This window comes from Melospiza melodia, chromosome 7 (assembly GCF_035770615.1).
Source record: "Melospiza melodia melodia isolate bMelMel2 chromosome 7, bMelMel2.pri, whole genome shotgun sequence".
NCBI classification, from domain to species: Eukaryota; Metazoa; Chordata; class Aves; order Passeriformes; family Passerellidae; genus Melospiza; species Melospiza melodia.
In genome coordinates, this window is record NC_086200.1 from 7,402,471 (window position 1) to 7,422,271 (window position 19,801).

Consider the following 19,801-nt stretch of genomic DNA (forward strand, 5'->3'; position numbering starts at 1 on the left):
GCCTGCCCTTAAGGCCCTGCTGCCAGGGAGATGCCCCTGGGCAGTGCCCTGTGCTGGGAGGGGTCTGCAGGGCAGAGCTGAGCCCCCAGAGCTGGGCTGGGCTCTGGCAGCACTGGCAGGGACAGGGCTTGGATAGAGAGAAACAACTCCCAGTAGGCACAACTCGAGGCAGCAGAGAGCCAGACCAACCCTTGGCATCCCTCCCTGTCCAGCTGTGTAGGGAAAGAGAGAAGGGCTTAGAGAAATTGACTTTTAAACTGGAGTCTTTAAAAACTCGACTTATTTTTCAAGTTCAGTTTATGTTGGATCACCCTTAACTAGAGGGAGGTGGAATGGGCAAAGTGCACCTGTGTGGGGACCAGCATATCTGACTGCAATGGGGCAGAGGGAGCCCTGTTTTCCCTGTGGGCTTCCCCAGGGTTCAGGCTGAGAGCAGTGCTTAAGATGAATTAGTAAATCAGAAGCATAAACCCAAGCTCAATAATAAACATATTGAGTGAAGTATCCCCACAGGTAAAGAAGTAGCTTTGAGAGAATTCCTAAAATAACCCTATAGGGTTGATTCCAAGAGCTTGGTCTCAGCTTTTCAATGTCTTGTTTCTACAGTCCACAATGCTCAGAGTTAAGGAATGTCCAACAGCAGCTCCATCAGGCACTTCCTCCTGCTGGCATTGGCAGACACGCGGCAGCTGCAGCTCCTGCACTTCTGCCTCTTGCTGGGCATCTCCCTGGCTGCCCTCCTGGGCAACGGCCTCATCATCAGCGCCGTAGCCTGTGGCCACCACCTGCACACGCCCATGTTCTTCTTCCTGCTCAACCTGGCCCTCAGCGACCTGGGCATGATCTGCACCACTGTCCCCAAAGCCATGCACAATTCCCTTTGGGACACCAGGAACATCTCATACTCAGGATGTGCTGCACAGGTGTTTTTCTTTGCCTTTTTCATTGCATCAGAATTTGCATTTCTCACCATCATGTGCTACGACCGCTACGTGTCCATCTGCAAACCCCTGCACTACGGGACCCTCCTGGGCAGCAGAGCTTGTGCCCACATGGCAGCAGCTGCCTGGGCCAGTGCCTTTCTCAATGCTCTGCTGCACACAGCCAATACATTTTCCCTGCCCCTGTGCCACGGCAATGCCCTTGGCCAGTTCTTCTGTGAAATCCCTCAGATCCTAAAGCTCTCATGCTCACACTCCAGCTTAAGGGAATTTGGGCTTCTTGTGGTCACTTTCTGTTTAGGTTTTGGTTGTTTTGTGTTCATTGTTTTCTCCTATGTGCAGATCTTCAGGGCTGTGCTGAGGATCCCCTCCGAGCAGGGACGGCACAAAGCCTTTTCCACCTGCCTCCCTCACCTGGCTGTGGTCTCCCTGTTCCTCAGCACTGACACATTTGCTCACCTGAAGCCCCCCTCCATCTCCTCCCCATCCCTGGATGTGGCAGTGTCCGTTCTGTACTCGGTGGTGTCTCCAGCCCTAAACCCCCTCATCTACAGCCTGAGGAACCAGGAGCTCAAGGAATCTCTCAGGAAAGCTGTGACTGGATGCTTTTCAGCCTTTTCATTGTCCCATAAGAGCCCTCACAGTGCTTTGCATTGGGAACCCCAAAGGAGCTGGAAACACACCCCTGCTTTGGCTCCTGCTGTCTCTCAGCATTCTCCCTCTGTCAAGGGGCTGCAAGTGGGTCAGATCCTGGGAAGGGACAGCAGGCAAGAGACCCAATTTAACCAAAGGGATATTGCAGACTGTATGGCCCCAGTTCTGGTATAAAGGCTAAGGAAGGAGGAAGAATAAGGGGCATTTCCTATTTACAGTGTTTGTCTTCTTGTAAACCACTCCAACTGCTGAAGTTCTGCTTCCTAGGAAGTGGCTGAACATCACTTGCTGACAGAAGAAGAGATTAACGTTATTGGGGTTTTTCCTCATTGCTGGTGCCTGTAAAAACTTCCCCTTTTGCTATAGAAAACTGCCTTATCTCAGTCCAAAATTTGTCTCCCATAACATTTTCTCTCTCCTGTGCATCCAAGGAGGGGAGTGCTAGAGCGGCTTGGTAGGCACGTGGACTCCAGCAGAGGTAACCCATCAGAACAAGCCACAGAAGGCCTGCTTTCTTCTGTCAGCAGCTCTCAGTGCATATCATGAGAGGCCAAGTCTGCCCTTAAGTATATTTTAATTTTTTTTCTGCTTCTTATTCTATACAATAAAAGAAATGCTCTTATCCACCCCCTTCAATTTCATTATCCCTCCTATTTGTGTGACCCAGAGAAATTGTGTAAGAAGGGAGTCTCACATTGTGTTTAGGTGAAAAAAATGAATATGCAACCACTTTGTAAGAAATTTTATACTATTCTTATCACAGCAGGAATGAACAGAAATGGGCACAGCTTTATGGCTGCCCCAGCTTTGGGATGGGCCCTGGGCCTGGAGCAGGAGCAGCTCTTGAGGGCCCCAAGGCTGAGGCTCTTGTGCTGCCCTGGGAAGATGGGATGGCAGCAGGGGCTGCAGAGCTCTCAGCATCTCCTGCAGAGGAGAGCAGGGCAGCCAGGGAGCCTCCTTTCCCTTGGCCAAGCACCTTCCCCCATGGCTGGGGCTGAGTCCTGTGGCAGCTGCAGCTGCTGCTGTGCCCTTGCCAGGGGCTGAGGCCGTGGGGCAGTGCCCAGAGCAGCCTGGCCTGAGCAGAGCTGTGGGGCCAGAGCCGGCTGGGCTGGGCTGGGGAGAGGCCCTTGGTGCTGCCCAGAGCTCAGGGCAGCTGGCAGAGCTTGCAGGGAGCTGGGCTGGGCTCAGAGAGCCTGGCCCAGAAACCATCAGTGTCCATCTGAGCCTGGCTGAGCGTGCAGGGGCAGGACTCAGGCCAGGCCTTGTGGGGCAGGGCCAGCGCCTGTGCAAGGCATTGCAAACAGGCAAGTGGCCCAGAGAGGAGGCTGCTCTGTGCCCTTGGTGGCATGGACAGAGCAGGGAGGGGGCCCAGGACATTTGTCAGCACCAGCCTCTGTGCCCATGCATTGGCAGCCCTGGTTGCTGAGCCCATCTTTGGCCTGGGCTGAGTTTGGCTGTGGCCCAGCTCCATCCTCCTGCGGGGCTCAGGGCCTGTTCCTGGCCATGGCCGGCCATGGCTGCCTCTCTGCTGGCCCAGAGGCCGGCAGAGCCCGGGGCAGGGCTGTCTGTGCAGCCCCACAGGTGCCAGGGGCTCTGCAGGAACTGGCAGAGGCTGCCCAGCAGGGAGGCCATGGGGCACAGAGCCCCAAGGCTGCTGTGGGCACCACGGCACAGGGGCCGTTCCCAGCCCCAATGCTCCTGGCCTGGCCTGGGCCTGCACAGGGGCTGGGCCACCATGGCTGGGCCAGCACAGGGCCACAAAGGGGCCACGCAGCCGCTGCCTGGGCTGACAGCAAGGCCAGGCACACACAAGCAATTGCTGAGCATGGCCTGCACTGGCCAGGCCTGACTGTGCCAAAGGCAGAGCTCAGCTGCCCCTGGGGGCTGCAGCAACAGTCCAGAGCCCAAAGCACCTCCATTGCTGTGCTGGAGACCAAGGCTGCAGCAGGGAAATGCAGGCCTGCTGTCGGATGGGGAGGGCATTGAATTCCAGCACACACCTCAGCTCTCTGATGATCCCAGCACCATGCTGGGCCCTGTTTCAGACTGGAGCAGAGCAGATGGTGATGGGACAGGAGCCCTGCAGGGCTGTCAGGGACCTGCAGCTTGCAAGGTGCTCTGCTCTCCCTCAGGTGCTCTTGGAGAGATGCAATCCCAGCTCGGCACCTCAGGGCACAAGTGGCCCTGCCTTTTCATGGGCACACAGCTGATGTCTGCCTGGAAAGGGGCACAGGTTTTAATACCTGTTAGTTTCATCATATACAGGCACAACTTTATCATCTGGGTCATTTGAGTACTGTTAAGAAATGGCAAATTTTTCCCACCAGGAACAGGGTTTTCCTGGAATTGTACAGATGGCTGGAGAAGAAATACTGATCTTGCCTTCTACTGGTGTCACCAGTATTCATTCTATTATATAAATCTCTCTTTTCCATTTGGGGTTTCAAGCTCTCCTATTGAAATGGCCATGTCTAAGGACATCTCTTCACTATATGAGCTGGATATTTATGCTTCCCATTGCTCCCAGATTTCCTCCTCCAGATGCTCTCTGGTCATTCAATTGCCTCTCAACTGACTGGCTTCATGCTTTGAGCTGCAGGAAGTTGCCAAATCATTCCAAAGTGCAAATAAATATATCAATAATCAACATCTTTATTGTGTTTATATCTATCACAGAACTGCCTTTTCTTATGTCTTTGTCTAAAACTGTTCCTGTACAGAAATCCCTTGGGGATGGTGGACATGTCAGATGCTGCTGGGACATCATGGAGAACTCTGTTTGCTGCGATGTTAAACTGTATCCTGTTCAAATTGTGTTTTTTGGCAAGAAACCCTTCTGTGCCCCTGAATGTCACCAGTTCCTGAGCCCAAAGGACACAAACCTGAAAAGTTGTGGTTCCCACTGCAGGGGCTCTGCACAGGAGAGCTCTTCATCCCCTTTCATTTTTTTCCTCCCTCTGGTCATGGAGGGAGCTCCTGACTTCAGCCTGTGACTTGTGTGTGCAAAGAGCAAATCTGGGCAGAATCGGGGCAGGGAGGGTTTGGGGGGACCTTGGGATCTGTGCTGGGTTCAGAAGGTTTTCCATTGCTCTGAGACTGTCTGCTGTGGAAAGTGGATTTAATATCCAGCAGAGGAATGACTTTTGCATTTGATGGAGCTGTACCTTCCCCTGGCTTTGTTGCCTGACAACAAATGAACATCCCTCTGTGTCTCGGGCAGCTCCTTCTCCAAGGAAAGCAGGTGGGAGTTGGAACCAAGGAGCTGAAAGCTGCAGGTGCAGCCTGGGCTGGAGGGAGCTCAGATTTGCACAAGGCTGCTCTGAGTGCCAGGGCTTGGATGGGGAAATGGTGGGGTGGGTGTAGGGACAGAGTCTGATTGACTGTCAGCCATGAAGGGTCTTGACTTTCATATCTATTCAAACTGCATGAGGAGGTACTTGGATTCAGTGTCAGCTGGAGATTGCACGTATCAATAAATTGACAGGGAAAAAAACCCTAAATTTGGCCTAAGTAATCTTTTCTCACTGTCTTTATAAATAGAATCTATTCACCTTGAATAGACTCCTGGAATTCATCTAATTAACCACAAAAGATTTGAAAATTAAAATCAAATTATTCCCAGAGGCTTGGCTTGTTCAGCTGTTCTGAATGTTAATGAACCCTGGGACACTGAATTCCTGCACTCAAGAGCTGAAGGCTGAACAAGCCTCTGCAGCAGGAAAATTCAGCAGCAGCCTCCAAGGTGCTGAGGATGTCAGCAGCCCCCACTGAGGCCATCCCTGCCCAGAGACCGTGGGGGAATGGGCAGACAAGGAGAGCGTCCCTGGGGCTGGGGCAGCACAACTCAGAGGCGCAGCGGCTCCAGCTGGGAAATGGAGAGTGGAATGTGGCTGGGAAAGCCCTGCCTGGGCTGTGCCAAGCAGGACACACAAGCCCTGACTCCCATTCCCCAAAAAACTCTCTCAAGGAGACATTTAAAAGGAATTACAATTGTTTGTGTCCTCTGAGTAAGATGTACTGGAGAAATACCAGCAAGAGATTTTCAGGACCCCAAAACAACAAAAAAGACTTTGCTGGCAACTTTACAAAATGAGAGAAATTTTAGCAACTGGTTTAAAACGACATTCAATAAACACAGAACACTTCTTAAAGCACTGACTTGACCCATTCAACTTCACAAACTCTAAGCTATTTGAATTTTACACTACTCAAATTTACAAAAGGACAGAAATAGAAGGAAATGACAGAAAGAGGGAAAGGCAAAAAAATACAGAGGAGCACAAACAGAGGTACCAACTCCTGGATTCCAGCACATTTCAGATGGAAATTCCAAGAGGAGGTAGGGTCAAGATGTGTGCTTGCCTTGTGATCAGCCTTAAATACCCCTTGGTCTTCCTGGGCCCTTCCCCCAGGTGGGCCTTGGGCTCATTTGGTCCCTCGGGAGCTGGGCTGGGGCTGCAGAGGTGGCTGTGGAGCATTGCCTGTGCTGTGCCAGGGACTGGCAGACACTGCTGGGCTGGGATAGAGGCTCTGGGGGGATTGGGGTTCCAGGGCAGGGCAGGGCTGGGGTTCCAGGGCTGGGCAGGGCTGGACCTGCCCCTTCCTCCCCCCCCGCCCCTGACAAAATGTTTTCAGCCAACAATCTCCTCCAGTCTGTCACAATGGACAATGTTGGAGGTGAAATCCCAATCTTGGCCATGGGCACCTGGACTAGAAGGACAGTTCTTTCCCAAAGTTAGGAAAGCACAGAGCCTTCCCCAGAGTTTTGGGGACAAATGAAAGGTGACCCTTGTGAAACCATTACCAGCCAGATTTGTCCTGACCATCTTCCTATTGGAACAATCTCTGGATATATGGAATTTTGGAGGTGAAATCCCAATTCTGTCCATGGGTGTCTGGAGGAGAAGGCCAGTTCTTTTCCATGAGAAGGAAAGAACAGAGCCCCAGTATTTCAATAGCAGATGAAGAGACTCTCAATGTGCCAAGGTCAGCTGGACAATTGCCTGTTGATTACAAGAAGACCTGCAGTGTCACAATGGACCCTTGGTTTAATGAAGTCCAGCATTGTCACAGTGGTCCCTAGGTTTCATAAGGCCCAGTGGTGTCACAATGGTCCCAATGAATCCACGAGGCTTTGCAGTGTCACAATGGTCTCCATAGCTCTCCAAGCCCCACAATATCACGTGACTCCTCTGTTCCATGAGCCCTGAAATGTCACAATTGACCTTTGGGCTCTGGGGGTTTCTAGTGTCACAATGTTCTCCTTTGGGTCAACAGTGTCACAATGGACCAATTATGACACGAGGCCCCACAATGTCACAATGGTAGGTTCCATGCAGCCCTGCAGTGTCACAAAGGCCTCTTGGTTTCACAAGGCCCCACAGTATCACAATGGTCATCTTGGTTCTGTAAGGAACCCCAGGGTCACAATTGTCTCACTGGTTCCATGAGGCTCCACAGAGTCACCGTGGACCCTTGGTTTGATGGGGCCTGCCAGTGTCACAATGATCCCTACATTCATGGAGCCACACACTATCACTACCATTCCCTTGGTTCCATGAGGCCCAGCAATGTCACAGTGCTCTCCATGATTCCATGAGGCCCCACAGTGTCAAAATGGTCCCTCTGTCTCACAGGGCCCCACAGTGTCACAGTGGTCCCTTGGTCTCACAGGGCCCCACAGTGTCACAATGGTCCCTTGGTTCCATGGGCCCAGTGCTGCTGCATTCCCCCCTGCCCTTCTCAGGCCGCCCTGCCAGCTGAGAAATGCTCCTTGGGGCTCGGCCTTGGCCAACAGCCCCTGGGCTCAGCTCCTCTGCAGCTCATCACAAACACTGTCTGCTCCAGGCACTGCTGCTGCCCAACCAGTTCCCGGTTTCTCCAGAAGCAGCCCTGGGAACTGTTTTTGTTCCCTCAGTGGCACAACACACCCTGTTCTCACCCTGCTAAAGAAAGCTGTTGATGCCAAGTGCGGCCAGGATGAGCCATTGCTGGGACTGAAGCCCCTCTCTTGGGGCCCTGCACACAGCGCTCCAAAAGGAGCCCTTGGAGCTCTCCTGGGCCAGCGACTCCCTCTGAGTGGGGCCTCTCCCAGCCGGGAACTCTCCCGTTTGCTGCACTCGAGGATCCTGAACAACGACGGAGCCTGGGGCGATCCCCCCACTCCTCCAGGCTCAACCCTTCACCTCTGGGGAGATGCCAAAGGATCCACAGGGAGCATTTCCTGCCCTCAGGGGAATTTCTCACAGGTGCCTTGCGCTGACTCTTGGTGTCTGTGTGCACACAGGAGTGCCTGTGCTGGGGAAATGTGGCAGAAATGCTGCTCTCCGAGGGGTTGGAGTGCCTTGGATAGCTGAGTCAGTCAGGCCTGTAGGGAAGGGTAAATCACAAGGCCTCAATGAAGTTAAATGCTGCTGAGAAGTTTGCTTTTGCTAAGCAGTTACCTTTAGTATAAGTTATATGTTAAGTTCAATATTATTAAGTGTTATTCCTCTGTTAAATTGCGAAGTCATAGGTTTAAGTTAGGTTACATACTGTTATATTCTGCTCTTTTGCTAAACTGTGAGGTTGAAAGTATCAGTTAAGGTTAATGTATTAGTAAAGTCCTGTTAAGTTTGAGGTCTGTTAAGCTTTCAGGCCATGTTCCTTTTATCCTTGCCCTTGCTGTCCTTGTGTCACACACACACAAACACAGGGACACTTCTAGGTTCATTTCTGGTTTGATTGCCTGGATTCTGTTTTGTTTCATTATTGCTTTGTTTCCTTGGTGTGCCTGAAGTGCCCAGTCAGGAGCAGTGTGACTCTTGCCAAGGGATTTTGTGCTGCTGTCCCTTAATATTAAATCTGGTTTTTGCTGACCCCTTCCTGGGGATTTTTTCAGCGCTCTCAAGGCCTCGTTGGTACCAGGGTGAAGGAGCCCTGGCCCAGGCTCTGGCCCTGGGGGACACAGGGACACTGCCGGGGGGTCCCTGTCCCCCTGTGCCACCCCCAGGGCCCCGGCCCCCTGGCCCCGATTCAGGCTCTGGGGTCGATCTCGTGGAACATCCTCTGGGGGAGGCTGCGGGGCCGGGGGCGGGGAGACCTGGGGGGACAGGGGACCCCGCTGTGCACGAGCACGGTTGGACTGCTCTGGGGAACTGTGAGGGGGGCCACGGCACAGTGACCTCCCCAGTGACCTCACACAGCCCCTGTGATGTCATACAACCCCTGTGATGTCACACTGCCCCCATGATGTCACACAGCCCCTGTGACGTCACAGAGACAACTCTATGTCACCCTGTGATTTCATACAGCAGTGCTGTGACATCGCAGAAGACTGATGTCACAAAGTCACCCTGTGATGTCACAACCTGGTCTGTGATGTCACAGCCTGCTCTATGATGTTACACAGCCACCAGGTGATGTCACAACTCATTCTCTGATGCCTCAGAGCCACCCTCTGTGATGGCAGACACTGCTCTATGGCCTCCCAGCCAGCTCTGTGATGTCACATCCAGCTCTGTGATGTCACAGAACCCTCAAGAACCATCAAGAACTCAGTTCTATTGAAACACTGAAGTTTGTGCTTTGAAGAGATCCCTGTCAGGGACACGACAGAGAAAGTGTCCCCAGGCCCCAGGCAGAGCAGAGATCTGCAGGCAGTGATGACAGGTGGGGACAAAGAGAAGCCAGTTCTTGGTGCCCTGGAGCACAGCAGCAGGGTCTGTGCCACCAAGGGCTGTGAGGAGACACCTTTTCCTGAGGCCCTGGAGCCTCCTGGCACAACCCCAGCCAGGCTGGGCAATGTCAGCCCCTTGTCCTGCCCTCAGCATCCCCCCTAGCCCACATCCCAGTGGCCTCAAGGATCGGCTGGAAGGAGTCCCTGGGGAGCCTTGCTCAGGAATGGCTCTTGGGGACTCCTTAATGCTCCCTGCAGGGCCTGCCGGTTTTGGAAAGGGCTTTGGGTTTTGCTTTGGCCTTGAAAACTCTGAGAGCTTTGTGCAGTCATGGCCTCCAATTATGTGTTGTAATTAGTCCCTGCAGAGGCTTTCTCAGTAACACCACTCAGTCGGGCTCATTAATGCTTCAAGGTACTTCAGTTATTTTAAGGTACTTGGTGTTTCCCTTTGGATACAGACTCTGGGAGAGGTTTGTGCAATCATGGCCCCAGTTATCTGCGTTAATTAGTCCCTGGAGAGCTTTGTACTGACACTCAGTGGGGCTCATTAATGCTTTGAGACACTCAAGGTGCTGAAGGTGCTTTGGATTTTCCTTTCCACACTGAGTGTCTGAGGGGTTTTTGTGCCATCCTGGCCACCAATTCTCTCCTCCAAGGAGTCCATGAGGAGCCTGTGTTGGAGAGGGACCTCAGTGGGAGCCATGAATGCCTGGAGACACCTTGGGTGTTTCCTCTGCCTTTGACTCCTGGCAAGGTTTGTGCAATCTCCTCCCAGGCCCTGAGGTTCAATGGCTCACTCCAAATGCACAGTGAGGCTCATGAGGATCAAGCACGTCCTGAGAAACCCTGGCTCTGCCTTGATTTCCCTCTGCTCCAGTGTAGTTCATTAGGAGGTTTTCCTTTGACAGTTATGGACTAATAGTTCAAAGAGCTTCCAGGAAATATGTATTCCTATTTTAAAGGGTGACTTTATTTTAAAGGGTCTTTTATTGCTGTTCCTATTACACAAGAGGTGATTGCAGCATTCAGTGACTGATATTGATCCAGGGACTCTCCTAAGGAGGTCTGGCCTGCTCAGAGAAGCGGTGCCTTGAGCTCTGAGCCAGTGTGGACAACCTTGCTCCACTTTCCCCAAGCCCATTTTTTCCTCACTCACCTGGAACCTGCTTTGTTTGGAGAAGTGGCTGCACACAGCCAAAGAGGGATTTTCCTTCTTTGATTTTTGAAGCAATCTAAAACTCCTGAGTTTCCCCACTGTAAACAGACATCCTCCCCAAGTGTGTGCCAAGCCCAAGCTGCCACCAGGAGCACTCCAGACCTGCCCTGGGCCAGCTGTGAGGGTGGATCATCATCCCAACACGCAGTGGTGCCATTGCAAGGGACTGTTGCCATGGACACTGCAATGACCCCACTGCTGGGTTTGGGTGCCATGGCAACCCCCATCAGTTCAGGTTTCCTTGGAAACCAGCCCAAGGAGCCATTTCTGCAGCCAGGTTCCATGGCCACTTGCCCACAGAGCTGTTGCTGTCCTCGGCTGCCATGGCAACCCTGGAACAAAGTGGTGCCAGGGCTGTTCCAGGTACAATTGCAGCAACACTCGTTGGTGCCACCAGGTGCCATGGCAACGGCCACGGGGACCCGTTCCTTGGTTTGGTGCCATGGCAACCATTGCCCGGGCCCGTTGTGGTGGTTGGTGACCATGGAAAGCTGCCCTGGCCCCGTGCTCAGGGCTGGTGTCAGTGCCCAGAGCCAGAGGGGATCCCTTGCTGGGGGCTGTGGCATGGCCACCTGCCCTGTGCCGCGCTGGCCGCTCAGGCACCAGGAACCAGCAGCCACCGGCACTGCCAGGGCCAAAGGCCAGGTCAGCCAGACAGAAAGGGGCGGGGCTGGGCACTGTTTCCATGGCAACCGGCACTGGGGGGACACCTGGGTCACCTGGCCTGGCAGTTGCCATGGAAACCCCTGGCAGGGACTGAGGGCACAGCCCCTGGCACTGAGACACTGCTGGGCCGGGTGCTGAGCACAGGGCTGGGCACGCAGAGATGGTTTTGTTCTTGCTGAGCTGCAGCACAGCCAAGGCCTGTCCTGCCCCTCGTCCAGCCATGCTGGGGAGGGGCTGGGGCTGCGGGGGAGCTGGGCAGGGGACACAGCCAGGACAGGGGACCCCAACTGACCCCGGCCATACACCAGACCAGAGCACATCATGCTCAGGGTGTGAAGGGGGGAACAGGGAGGAAGGGGGGAATTTTGGAGGGAGGGCTTTTGCCTTCCCAGGGAACACTTAGGCAAGAGGGGGCCCTGTTTCACCAGTGGGCAGGGTCACTACCAAAGACACAGACACCAACTCAAGGAATTGTGTCATTTATATCATGCACAGCTGCAGAGATTTACAAAAGGATAAGCTCAGCAAAGCACATCATCATTAGCAAAGAATTACAAAAGAAGCTCAGCAATCCATCATAACCCATCATTACATTTTGATGACCAATTCCTTGGTGAAACACTAGAGGTGTTTGTGGCAGACAAAGATTCTGGCTGACTATCAAGGTACACCTTACAGACATCAGTAGTACTTTAGTGACACTGTTCTTCATTCTTTTTTTCAATCTCATTCGAGTTAGGAACAAGAATTCTGTTGTCCATGGAGCTGGCACCTTTTTAATTCCAGAATAATGCCCCCAGGCCCTTTGCTGTTCAGCTTTACCATGCTGTCTGTGGCTAACAAGGCTTGGGGGGGCCCTTTCCCCTCTGGCTGGAAGGGGCCGGGTCCCAGTCCCTGAGGGGCACCCAGGCTCCTGGATGGAATTCCTGTGCAAGTCCCTCAGTGTCACAGCAGCCTTCACATGGAGCCCTGTGGATCAGAGCATTTCCCAAAGGGGCCCTTGGGGCAAACAGGGAGATCTGGTCTGGCAGGATGTGTAAAACAATATCCTGGCAGATCTACTTGTTCTCACACAGAATCCTTGGCTGCAGGGACACATTCCCATTGTTCCTGCCCAGGGTTCAGGACTCAGAGTTGTCTTTCCCAGGAGCTGCTCCTTCAGCTGCCTCGGGAGGGCCATTTGGCCTCCAGACCCACACTCTGGCTCCATTATTAGGACTGCTGCACCCAAACCCTTTATCTCCACAAACGGTGGTGACTGGAGGTGGATCTGCTGTTTTCACAATCGTTCTTAAAATTGCAAAATCAATAATTGTGCTACCCTGTCACGGGGTTGAACAATCCAATCTTGTTTGTTATTGTTTACAGAATTACTGTAATTTCTCCTTGATATTCTGCATCATTTCCTCCTGCCATGACATGAACACTTTGCAAGGCCAAGCTCCAAGGGAGCAGTTACCAAATCAAAGTGTCCTGGAGGAATCTGAATTCCTGTTTCAGTATTGATAGCTCTCATTTGCTTTGAATTTATCCTAATGAATTCCAATGCATGAAGGCCCAGCCCTGCAGCCTCTGGGCTGGCCCTGCCAGGGGCCATCACAGCCAGAACAATTTCCCAGGCAGCCCAAGTCTCACTGCCCATGGCTGGATTTGCAAACTGGGGGCAGCCGTGCACAGCCAGGGGGTTTCCATTTCCCCAGTGGGCCATTGTGAAGGACATGGAGCACATTTGGGAGATGGTTCTCCATGGAAAAAGGTTCCCATCTCCTCATTTTTCCAACTGCTCTTTTAACAACCCCTTCACCCGTGCAACCAATCCTGCAGCTTGTGCATATTCTGGTACATGAAAAACCCTGCAGGCAAAATCACTGTATTTTTTACAGGAACAGACAAAGCATTCTGCATCACAGTATCAGCAACCCCTGCAAAAATAGCCAATTTCCTCCCTTCCTCCCTTTTTCATTGTATACAATCTCAAAAAGTTGACCACTGACATTAGGGTCCTGGCCAATCCTGTTCTGTAGGGTATTTAGTGTTACATCCCTGAGCAGCCAAAGCTACCAAATTGGTATTGTCAGCCCTATTTCACATTATTATGTAATTTTATACATAGATAGTGATATAGAAATATAGATAGATACAGACATAAATAAATATATATAAATAGATATATTGAGGTATTATTATACTATAAATACATATATAATTATTATGTATATAGATATTTCACTTGCACAAATGCATCAGAGCTCAAGATTAAAACCTTCTTCTCTTGCTCCATGTGGGAGCATTCCAACCATAATTGTTTCTTCTGAAGGTGCTGTTTCCTATGTACTCTTAACAAATTCATCTTTGTCTGCCCAAACCCACAAGGTCTTTCCCTTTTCCATGTGCAATTTTTGGATGCATTTGAAGCCATCCAGGGGTGCAGCTTCTTTTACCCGACTGCCCCACTGCTCACACGGGGCTCCAACCTCAGCCCACTCCAGAGCCAGGGAACTCCAGGGAAGGGCTTCCCATCTGGGAATTTCTGATGGGACTGATTCCTCACACTGACACTGAACAAGTGACATTTTGTTGGGATCTGGCCAGACTGTGCCAGTTTTGTTTTGCCAGTGGGCAGGGTCAGCACCAAAGACACAGACTCCAACTGAAGGAATCAGTATCATTTCCTGCAGTTCAGAGCAGCAAAGAATCACAAAAGGAGCAGCTCAGCAATGCACCCAACCATCCCCACCAAAGATTGCCTGCAGTGATTAAGAAAGATCCAGCAGCATTTACCCTCAGCCTTTACCATCCCCCAGACCCACACCAGCTGGGGAAGCTGTCACAGCCAAGGGCTGCAGAGCCACTCCTGGGCACTGGGAATTCCTGCAGGTGCCTCCAGCCCCAGGAGAGGCTCCAACCCCGCTGGGAGAGGGCCCAGCTCTGACAGTGCTGAATGAACAAACTGACAGCACTGCTAGTGTGGCAACATCTGCTTTCATCCTCCTCTTGGGTCCCTCCCAAAGCCTGGCCAGGGCTCAAGGAGGAACCAAGGGAGCTGACTTTGACCATACAGCCCCAAACAAGGCCAGATGTCAGATTTCATGGCCTTGTCTGGCTTCTAAATACACAAAGGTCAAGACATGTTTCACTAATGAGTGGCTACATCTATCTCAGTGCTAAAAACCATGCACATTTCATTAGGGAGCAGATACAAAGATAACCTTTGCTTGGAAGGTTCATCCAGAGGCCACCTTTGGCTCAGGGCCTGCTGTCCAGGCCTCACTCAGGGCTGGTGTCCAGGCCCTGGCTCTTCAGGGACGTGGTTTAGTGCTGGGCTTGGCACTGCTGGGTGACCGGTTGCACTGGGCGAGCTCAGAGGGCTTTTCCAGCACAAAGGATTCTGTGATTCCATGATTCTATCCACTGCATTCAGCTGGGGCTATTTTAGCAGCATTCCTTTGCTCCAAAAGTTCCCTCTTGCCCAGCTCCTGTGGCCTGAGGCTTCAGCTCCTTCAGCTCCTGGTGCTGAGCTGCTCATGCTGAATGAGTCAGCTTGAAGAGAAGAACACAGTCCATGCAATTCCTTCTGGGACATGGAGAGGGGAGGCTGTGCAAACAGGAGCATTGTTTGCTGTGGCCTGCTCTCTGCCCTTCACGCCTTTCACTGCTTTGAACCAGCCAAGAGCTTTCTCCAAGAGTGCAATGGAGCAGCTGCTCCTGCTCCCAGGCCTGGCTCTCTCCAGTCTCTGCCCTTGCCTGCTTCTGTCCCTCTTGCTGTGCCCTCTGTTCCCCCAGGGCTCGCTGGCTGCTGCCCAGGACTGTGGCACTGGCACAGATCCAGTGCTCCAGAGCCTCCTTTCTGTGCCCTTGCAGCTGCCTGGGCACAGCAGCCTTTTCCATCTGGAAGCTCCCCATGGACAGGGAGTGCCCAGCTCCGTTCCTTGCACAGCCTCCAGGAGCCCAGGGCTGCCATCTCCAGTCCCTGCTGCCACTGGGGGCTCCCAGGTGCCTCAGGCTGCTGTGACACCGCTGCACACGGGAGGGAAGAGGGGCAGGGGCTGTGCTCAAAGTCAGCTCCATGTGCTGCTGCTGCTGCTGCTGCTGCTGCTGTGGGGTCATTTGTGCAGCCCTGTCTGCCCAGAGTCAGGGATCAGATCCTGCCAGTCTCTTCCAGCCCTGGCTGCTCAGAGTTTGGGCCTTGGAGCCTCAGGTGGCCAAAGGCAGCTGCTGCTGGTCCCTCTGTGTGCCCGTGTTCAGCAGTGCTGCTCCATCAGTCTGTGCCCAGCAATGGGGAAAAGCCTCAGCCCTGCAGGGCCAGGAGCTGCCGGGCTCTGCCTGAGCAGCTCAGCCAGCAGGAAGGGAGCTGCTCCAGACAGGAACGAGGAGCAAAGGACATTTCTTCTGTAGGACATGTTTTCTATTGAAAGGAAAAAAAAGGAAAAAGGAAAAAAAAATAGGTAAATTGTAAAAGATAAGAATAAAATCCAAGTGTTAGTGAAAACACATAACATGTCAGTGAAAAAAACAAAACATAAATGCAAAGTTACATTATTTGCATTAAGAGGTAAATGATCTTTTTAAAAAGAGAACTCAGTTCTTTACATTGTAAATGTGCTGATGGCATGGATCCATCTTACTGATCTCAGCAGCCTTTTAAAAGATTTTGGGCTTTGTTTCCAACACTGGTATTTGAAATTGTGGTGGAAGCAAGAGGAAATTGCTTTGTGCCCTTCCAGCTCCAAGCAGGACTGGGAATGGAAACACTGTCAAAGCCCAAATCCTTTAGAAGATGACCTTCCTTCTCAGCCTGGGAATGAGCTGCACATTCCCTTTGAAACTGTCAGGGATTTCTTAGAGTCACAAAGTCCCACTTATGGCTTTTTGCTCAGGTTTGGAAGTGCAGAAGGGCAATTCTCCATCCACCAGCTCCAGACTGCACTGCCTCAGGAACACGGCCCACTCGCCAGCCTTTGGCCCACTCCTGGCACTGCTAGAGGAGGAACAAAGTGCAATTGCACAATTCCAGCCAATCAAGTAGGAAGAATGGGACAGACAAAACACCCTGTGCAGATCCAGGTGTTCAGCCCGGACTGTGGAGAGTTTGGGTCCTTGCCAATTGGATGTGTGTCCCCAGCTGCAATCTCTGGGCCTGCAGCAGAGTCTCACTCACCGGCCAAAGCAGAAAGCTCAGGCGCTGTGCTCACAATGGGCTCGTCTGATGCAAAGCTGTCAGAGCAATGTGAGGGCAGAGCCAGCCCAGCTGGGCCCAGGGCTGAGCCCAGCAGAGCCCTGGCAGAGCTCAGAGCAGCAACAGCACCCGCAGAGCCCGGCTGCAAGGAGAGAAAGCAGAAACCGCCTGTCAGCTGAGGGCTCCTGTGCCCTTGTGCCAAGGCCTGCGGTGCCCATGCTGGCTGTGCCCAGAGCTGTGCCCAGAGCTGCCCATCCCTGCTGCCTTTGGCACAGAGCAGGAGGGCAGGACATGTGCCCAGCCCGCAGCCAGCCATGGCACATCCAGCCCTCAGCAGCTGCCCAGAGCAGGATGCTCCTGTGCTCGCTGCCAGCTCCCAAAAGCTCTGATCCCACCCTGCCCAAGCACACAGGGACCCACCTCACACCATCCACGGCTGGAAGAAAAGCTGCTCCCAAACCATGGCCTCAGCCTTCTCCAAGGGCACGGCCCATCCACGCCACAGCTGCTCCCAAGCACTTCCCCATCCAGACTGGACCACCTGGAACGCTTCCTCTGGAATAACAAACAACACATTATTGAAAAGAGTTTAGAGACAGAAAGGGAAAACAAGAAAAATGCTAAAAACTCTTATCTCTGTCAGGGCCTTGAGGAAGGCCCAACCCCTGCATGCCAAGGAAAAACCCACCCACTGGTGAGGGAAGCCCACACTTTCTCTCTTCCCCCCTGCACTGCCCCCCAAAATCCCGGTGACCCCAAAGCAAACAAGGGCAGTGGAGCAGCCCAAGCCCTTCCTTGCCTGCACAGCAAAGCAGCTGCGCACAGGTTCTGGAGCCCCACCTCTGCTCCCACCATGGGGCTTTGCTTGTGTCGGGCTGGCTGCCCCAGCCCCAGCCCGGGGCACGGTGGGTGCAGGGGGCTGTTGGCAGAGCCAGGAGCCCACTCCCATTTCGTACCCACCCCAGCCCCTCCTCCCAGCCCTGCCAAAAGCAGCTGGGCAGCCACTGAAGAATGAGTTGCATCTGCCCCAGCAAAGGGGGAGCCTTTGGTTCCCCGCCACGTTGGGTCATGCCCACATCTGGCAGAATTTCCCCGGGTGGGACTCATCTGCAAATTCCCTGTGGAGTTTGGCTTTGAAGAAGGTGCCAGAATCAAAGTGCATCACCTTCAGCCTCCCGTTGCCAGGCTGAGGAAGAGCTTGTCATCCCTGATATCACCCTCGCTGTCTCCAGCAGCAGCATCCCCACCCGGTACAGCTTCTCCAAGGGGCTCCTTCTCCTTCCCTGGGGGCAGACCAGGCTCTCAGGGCTCTGCCCAGGGCCCCAGCTGTCAGGGAACCAGGACAAGCAAAATCAGCTGGGATGGCGGCCACCAGTGCTGGGCAGAGCAGCTCAGCTCCAGCACAAGGGCTGTGTGTTCCCATCCCATGACCCCGGTGCAGTGACACAGGCAGCACAAAAAGCTCTGGGTTCCTTTGCTTCTCATTGCCAAGGCATGTGTGGAGCAGGAACTTACCAGGGCTCTGGATCAAAGTGTGCCTGTGGCTCTCTCCCTTCTTCTATGGCAGAGGAATATCCCACATCCAAGGATGACAGAACAGGTCTTCCAGTGCGGGTCTGTCCAAGGAGTTCACCGATAAACACCACCTGATCAGATCTTTGCACTCTGGGGAGAGAAAGCAGAAAGTGACGGTCAGCCAGAGAAGGCTCCTGTCTGCTTTGTCCCACTATTCCCGTGCCGAGACCATGCTGGATGTGCCCAGTGCTGGGCCTAAACTTTCCCATCAATTCCCTGTTTTGGAGGAGAGCAGGACATGTGCCACCTCCTCAGCAGCTGCTAGAGTGGGATGCCCACGACCCCGCTGCTGGCTCCCAGCACTGGCATTCCCCCCGTGCCCAGAGAAGAGGATCCACCTTGAGAGAGCCGTTGTGGCAGCGGGAGCTGGCCCCAGCTGTGGTTCTGGCCCCTCCTGAAAGGGTGCTCCCCGCAGACCATCTGGTGCAGCAGGATGCCCAGGGACCAGATGGTAGCTGGCTCGCCATGGTACCAGCCAAAGTCATTCCATTCCGGGGGGCTGTATGACAGTGTTCCTATGGAATACAGATGGAGTTCATCAGGGGGATGCTGCTGCTCCCAGAGCCTGGCCCCAGCATCCCTGCGCCTGCGGGGGCTGCATCAGGGGCACACAGGGTGACCACTGCCCTCTCGCCAGCACCTGGGACTTGTGCACAAAGTTAGAGTTGGAAAAGAAGCCTCTGGTGTTGGAAGGGGGCAGCCCTGGCTAGGCCCGACCATGACCTGCAAAGGAAAAACCCACTCCATGCTGGGGAAAAAACCTGCCCTTATCCTCCCTGCCTGCATTGCCCCAAAAATATTATGAAGCCAAGGCAAACAGGGCGAGTGGAGCAGTCCAAGCCCTTCCTCTCATCTGCACACCAAACTGGCTGGGGCACAGGTTCCGCCCTCCCTCTCTGCTACCCCCACCCACGGGGGTTTTGGTCGGGCTGGCTGCCCCAGCCCAGCCCCAGTCCTGGGCAGAGTGGCTGGCAAAGGCTGCCAGCAGGGCTGGAAGATGGCTGCCCACCCAGCCCTGCTCTAAAGCAACTCAGCTGAAGATTCAGTGCCCTGACTGGCAGCAAAAGAGAGAATCCCCGCTGCCACAGCCAGCTTGGGCTGGGAGATGTTGGGCCATGAGATGTCGGGCCATGAGATGTCAGCAGCGGGAGCACAGCCCTGTGTAGGCTCACCTGCAAAGTGAGTGTAGACTGTGTCCTGCAGGTAGGTGCCACAGCCAAAGTCAATCAGTTTGGCCTGCCCGGTGTCCAGGTCAACCAGGATGTTCGCTGGCTTGATGTCCCTGTGCAGGACCCCGCAGCTGGTGCAGTGCCGCACGGCCTCCAGCACCTGGCGGAACAGCTCCCGCGCCTCCTCCTCAGGCAGGAACCGCCGTGCCTGAATGAAACGCTGCAGGTCCTGACACTGCTCTGGCCGCTCCAGCACCATCACGATGCAGTTGGGGAGCTCGAGCCACTCCAGCAGCTGGACCACACCGGGGAAGCCAGTGGACACCTTGCCCAGCAGCACGACCTCCAGGGGTGCGCTGGTGCCGTCGGGCTGCGGGAGGAGCACGATGCCGTCAGTGGGGCCGATGCCGTGCCAGGCCTGGGGAAGCCCTCAGCCAGCCCTGGATGCTCTGCGCCCTGCGCTGGCCCCACGCCCGCTCTCCCTCGGGGCGTCCTGGCGGCTCCCACCGTGCCGGGCCCCGGCTCATCCCCGGCCGGCAGCCCCGGCTGCTGGCCCCGCTCACTCACCAGCTCGCCCCAGTGCCGGACGCGGTTCCGTGGCACCCTTTTGATGGCCACCTGCAAGCCAAGGGCAGCAGCGGGGTGAGCTCGCCGCCCGCACTGCGAGCCCCATCCTCCGCCCTCCGCCCTCCTCCTCCTCCATCCCCTCCTCCTGCTCCCGCCGCCGGCCCCGCCGCTCACCGGGGC

The 19,801-nt window shown here is 54.0% G+C and overlaps 2 protein-coding genes across 2 annotated transcripts; one reads left to right on the plus strand and one right to left on the minus strand.

Annotated features, from left to right (window-relative positions):
* Positions 1-629: 629 nt before the first annotated feature.
* LOC134420870 (olfactory receptor 14J1-like) lies at positions 630-2,040 on the plus strand. Its single transcript, XM_063161280.1, has 2 exons — positions 630-1,584; positions 2,027-2,040. Exons 1-2 carry the CDS (start codon positions 630-632, stop codon positions 2,038-2,040), a joined length of 969 nt encoding a protein of 322 aa, XP_063017350.1.
* Positions 2,041-18,287: 16,247 nt separating this feature from the next.
* LOC134420481 (serine/threonine-protein kinase pim-1-like) lies at positions 18,288-19,400 on the minus strand (the record flags this gene model as incomplete). The annotated part of the gene is made up of 2 exons (XM_063160647.1): positions 18,288-18,400; positions 19,058-19,400. Coding segments are annotated over 2 exons (456 nt in total), but the record flags the coding sequence as incomplete, so codon positions are not given.
* Positions 19,401-19,801: the final 401 nt, after the last annotated feature.